Consider the following 5000-nt stretch of genomic DNA (forward strand, 5'->3'; position numbering starts at 1 on the left):
CAGAACCAGAACCAGAACCGGGCCCTGGACCAGGCTAGGCACCGTGCAGGGAGCGCAGGCCCTTGTTGTTGTTGTCGTGATAAACACAGTGTGTGCTATAGTGTGTGTGACAACGGGTCATTGGTGTTTTTTTGTAAGTGCAGTTCAAACAATAATCAGGCAACGGATACTGTAAACAAATGTCTAAATCAAGAATCCCCCTGAAGTGATTGGTTGATTGGTTGATTGGTTGATTGATTGATAGCATTTGAAACAATGTTAAAATACATACATGCATACATACAGATAGAAAGGAGAACATGAGTTGATAGAGGCTGTACACACATGGCCTCAGCTCTTAGAGGTTGTACATGGCCTCAGCTCCGTTGTTTTGTCGTCCCCCAGGCGAGGAGGACGCCGAGGGAGTGGAGGAGGCGGACGAAGCGGAGATGATTGAGTACGTCTCCCCGGGACAACTGGACGAGCAGCTGATCACCCTGTCTCTGCTGCCGGACTCTCGCTGGAAGAACCTGCTGCACCTGGACGTCATCAAGGTGAGCGGCAACCTCCGGCACCTCCTCCTCCCTCAGGGCCTGGTCTCTCTCTCTCCTCCTCTCTCAGGGACCCCCCAGGGCCTGGTCTCTCTCTGCTCTGTCTCCTCCTTCCTCAGGGCCTGGTCTCTCTCTGCTCTGTCTCCTCCTCCCTCAGGGACCCCCTAGGGCCTGGTCTCTCTCTGCTCTGTCTCCTCCTCCCCTAGGGCCTGGTCTCTCTCTCTCGTCTCTTCCCTCAGGGAGACCCCTAGGGCCTGGTCTCTCTCTGCTCTGTCTCCTCCTCCCTCAGGGACCCCCAGGGCCTGGTCTCTCTCTGCTCTGTCTCCTCCCTCAGGGACCCCTAGGGCCTGGTCTCTCTCTGCTGTCTCATCTCAACCCCGCCTGTAGACATGTTGGATCAGAATGTAAACGTGTCCATCCGTCACGTTCTGTTCCTCGGGGAAGACGACACTTGAATCACTCAAGTTACAATTTATCTATTTATTGTGTATTTACGCAATTATTTGTCCCCTGTGTCCCGTTGTCCCCTGAGCTGTCGGTTGTCCCCCCCAGAAACGGAACAAGCCCAAGGAGCCCCCCAAGGCCCCCCAGGCCGCGCCCTTCTTCCTGCCCACCATCCCCGGCCTCCTGCCCCAGTTCGCCCTCCCGGACCCGTCGGACCAGGACCAGCAGGTGACCATTCAAACACTCTGACCGCATGTTTATGTTTAGTAATAAACAAAGGTATTGCCATGTTTATGTTTAGTAATACACAAAGATATTGCCATGTTTATGTTTAGTAATAAACAAAGATACTGCCATGTTTGTGTTTAGTAATAAACAAAGATATTGCCATGTTTGTGTTTAGTAATAAACAAAGATATTGGCATGTTTGTGTTTAGTAATAAACAAAGATATTAGCATGTTTATGTTTAGTAATAAACAAAGATATTGCCATGTTTATGTTTAGTAATAAACAAAGATATTGCCATGTTTGTGTTTAGTAATAAACAAAGATATTGCCATGTTTGTGTTTAGTAATAAACAAAGATATTAGCATGTTTATGTTTAGTAATACACATTTCTTTCACTCGTCCCAACAGTCTAAAGTAGTGAACTTTGGAGTTTTGGCGCAGAGGTCCCAGTTCTACCTCAAGTTAGAATCTGCCCTGGACAGCAACGCCTGTAAGTCTGACTCTGTCCCTGTCTGTCTGAATCTGTCTCGTGAGTCTGAATCTGTCCCAGTCTGTCTGAATCTGTCCCTGCCTGTCTGAATCTGTCTCCTGAGTCTGAATCTGTCCCAGTCTGTCTGAATCTGTCTCCTGAGTCTGAATCTGTCCCAGTCTGTCTGAATCTGTCCCAGTCTGTCTGAATCTGTCTCGTGAGTCTGAATCTGTCCCAGTCTGTCTGAATCTGTCTCGTGAGTCTGAATCTGTCCCAGTCTGTCTGAATCTGTCTCCTGAGTCCAATCTGTCCCTGCCTGTCTGAATCTGTCTCCTGAGTCTGAATCTGTCTCGTGAGTCTGAATCTGTCCCAGTCTGTCTGAATCTGTCTCGTGAGTCTGAATCTGTCCCAGTCTGTCTGAATCTGTCTTGTGAGTCTGAATCTGTCCCAGCCTGTCTGAATCTGTCTCGGTGAGACTGAACCTGTCCCAGCCTGTCTGACTCTGTCCCTGTCTGTCTGACTCTGTCCCAGTCTGTCTGAATCTGTCTCGTGAGTCTGAATCTGTCTCGGTGAGACTGAACCTGTCCCAGCCTGTCTGAATCTGTCTCCTGAGTCTGAACAAGCGTAGCGGCTCTTCTAAATTACGCGTTATCACGTCTGGTCACACGTTCACACTGAAGTCGGTGCGCTCACACACTCAGAAAGGGACACGTTTCTCAAATCAAGTTTTGAAGGTTTTTCTGCAGCATTTCACAAGGCTGCTGCAGAAGTGTTCAGCACACCTAAACATGTGAATATATATATATATATATATATATATATGTGGTGACGCGGTGGTCGTTATGTAACTTCCATCATGAACAACAACCCCCCCCCCCCCCCCCCCCCCCTCCTCCCCCCAGACGAGGCCCCCATAGGGCTGCTGAAGGAGATGGGCCCCTCCGGGATCGACGTGGAGCTGCGCGGCCTGGCCCCGGACATGGGAGGGGACGCGTCCGTCCTCCGGGCCTTCCTCCGGATGGTGGCGGCCATGCTGGACTCGCGGAGGGACTTCGACCTGGCGCAGGCCTACCTGGCTCTCTTCCTCAAGGTAAAGCGCCGGGCCCCGTAACCGGGCGGTCGTCAGGCTACGCTACGACGCCGAGGAACGGCCTGTTTACAAACCTGCGTGCGCTACGCTGAATAATCTGAGAGGAACAAGGCTGATTTATATGTATATGTAGTCGTATGTGTGTTTGATTATGGTGACCAGGCTGGTTATACGCGTTGTTCTAGTCTGATGCTGCGAGATACTGTACAGGTGGAGAGTGTTGACTTTGTCACCTTGTTGCACTTAATTCAGTGGCCAGCAGGGGGAGTCGGGACATTATGGCTGAAAATGTTCATTGATTATAGGCTACTGTACGTGATTCCACATATTGACAAGGAGAGCGGCTAGCCTGTCAGTGTGCACCCTCATAATCATAACTTTAATAGCATAGCGTATTGTATTTGGCCTTATAGCACTTCAGCATAGATGATTTACAGTACAGACAATTGTCGGTGCTGTTGTCCTTGTGTATGAATCAAAATCTGATTTTAATTCGCCAGATAGGTTTTTAAAAATACTAGGGCTTGGTTCTGGTCAGTTGGTGCGTATCACCGTGGACAGACAGGATGGTGACACATCCAGTCACGTGGTTGTATGAGGCGCCATCGGTGATGAATGTTGTGGTGTAAGACGACCTAGCTGTGATGAATCTGGTCCTGTGTGTGTGTGTGTGTGTGTGTGTGCGTGTGTGTGTGTGTGTGTGTGTGTATTTATATATACAGTATGTGTGTTTGTGTGTGTGTGTGTATATTAGGGCTGTCAACGTTAACGCGGTAACGTTCACGATTAATCTGGAAACTTTAACGTGTTTAAGTTTAAATAATCTAGTTAAAATAATGATCGGCAATTAATCATATCACGAAAATGGACCCCAACACACGAGTGTTTACCTGACTGAATTACTGAGAGACGTGAAACGAGGATGAATCTGTTTCTCAGGCAGTAATCCAGCAGGTAAACACTCAGGTAAACACTCATGTAAACACTCAGGTAAACACTCAGGTAAACACTCAGGTAAACACTCATGTAAACACTCATGTAAACACACCCTGAGCAGGTTGAGCTGAGATAGCGCGGCGGTCCGAGGTTAACTTGGTTTCATATTGGACATTCAACAGACGTTCACATTCGTCACAGTGAATTTCATTTCCAGATGGAAATGTAGATAAAAGCCGTTGTTTGCACATATTGCCGTGATGCTTTCCACCCAAGCAAATGAAGAAAATAAACAGCTGTGCTTCCTCTATCAAGCCTGGTCCAGACCCTGGATGTGGCAGGATACTAATTTATTGTGCATTTCTTGATTCTAACACCACATATTTAGGCTGTATCACCCCCCCCCCCCCCCCCCCCAAAAGTACAAGTAAATAACTAGTATTTTAAACTTGTGATTAATCATGATTAATCACAGCCTATTATTGTGATTAACTCGATTACATTTTGAATTGATTGACAGCCCTAGTGTATATATACTGTGTGTGTGTGTGTGTGTGTGTGTGTGTGTGTGTGTGTGTGCGCGCGCGTGTGCGTGTGTGAGGCTCCATCAGTAACTGTGTGCGTGTGCGTGCGTGCGTGTGTGTGTGAGGCTCCATCAGTAACTGTGTGTGTGTGTGTGTGTGTGTGTGTGTGCGTGCGTGTGTGTGCGTGTGTGTGATGCTCCATCAGTAACTGTGTGTGTGTGTGTGTGTGTGAGTGAGGCTCCATCAGTAACTGTGTGTGTGTGAGTGTGTGTGTGCGTGCGTGTGTGTGATGCTCCATCAGTAACTGTGTGTGTGTGTGTGTGTGTGATGCTCCATCAGTAACTGTGTGTGTGTGTGTGTGTGTGTGTGTGTGTGTGCGTGTGTGTGTGTGTGCGTGCGTGTGTGTGTGTGTGTGATGCTCCATCAGTAACTGTGTGTCCGTCTCCTCCAGCTGCACCTCAGACTTCTCTCCCAGGACCCGGCGCTGATGGACGAGGCCTCCAGGGTGGCGGCCATGTTGGAGGAGACCTGGACCTCCATGCAGACCCTCTTCAACCAGAGTCTCTGTCTGCTGGCCTACACCAAGAGTGCTCTGCTCTGAGGAGGGACCCCCCACGACCCCGCCGCGACCCCTCCCCGACCCCAGACCCTCTTCAACCAGAGTCTCTGTCTGCTGGCCTACACCAAGAGTGCTCTGCTCTGAGGAGGGACCCCCCCCCGACCCCGCCGCGACCCCTTCTGCTGGCCTACACCAAGAGTGCTCTGCTCTGAGGAGGG

General features: G+C 49.5%; 1 protein-coding gene across 1 annotated transcript in view; it reads left to right on the forward strand.

The window, feature by feature from the left end:
• wdr36 (WD repeat domain 36) overlaps nt 1-4861 on the forward strand; it is a 25532-nt gene extending 20671 nt beyond the window's left edge. Inside the window, exons 19-23 of the mRNA XM_084456596.1 lie at nt 385-533; nt 1083-1202; nt 1613-1694; nt 2576-2763; nt 4675-4861. Of these exons, the coding sequence (XP_084312722.1) occupies nt 385-533; nt 1083-1202; nt 1613-1694; nt 2576-2763; nt 4675-4824 (689 nt within the window). The 3' untranslated portion in view covers nt 4825-4861. The remainder of the gene's footprint in view (nt 1-384; nt 534-1082; nt 1203-1612; nt 1695-2575; nt 2764-4674) is intronic.
• Nucleotides 4862-5000: the final 139 nt, after the last annotated feature.

Source organism: Borostomias antarcticus (genome assembly GCF_949987555.1).
Source record: "Borostomias antarcticus genome assembly, chromosome: 2".
NCBI lineage: Eukaryota > Metazoa > Chordata > Actinopteri > Stomiiformes > Stomiidae > Borostomias > Borostomias antarcticus.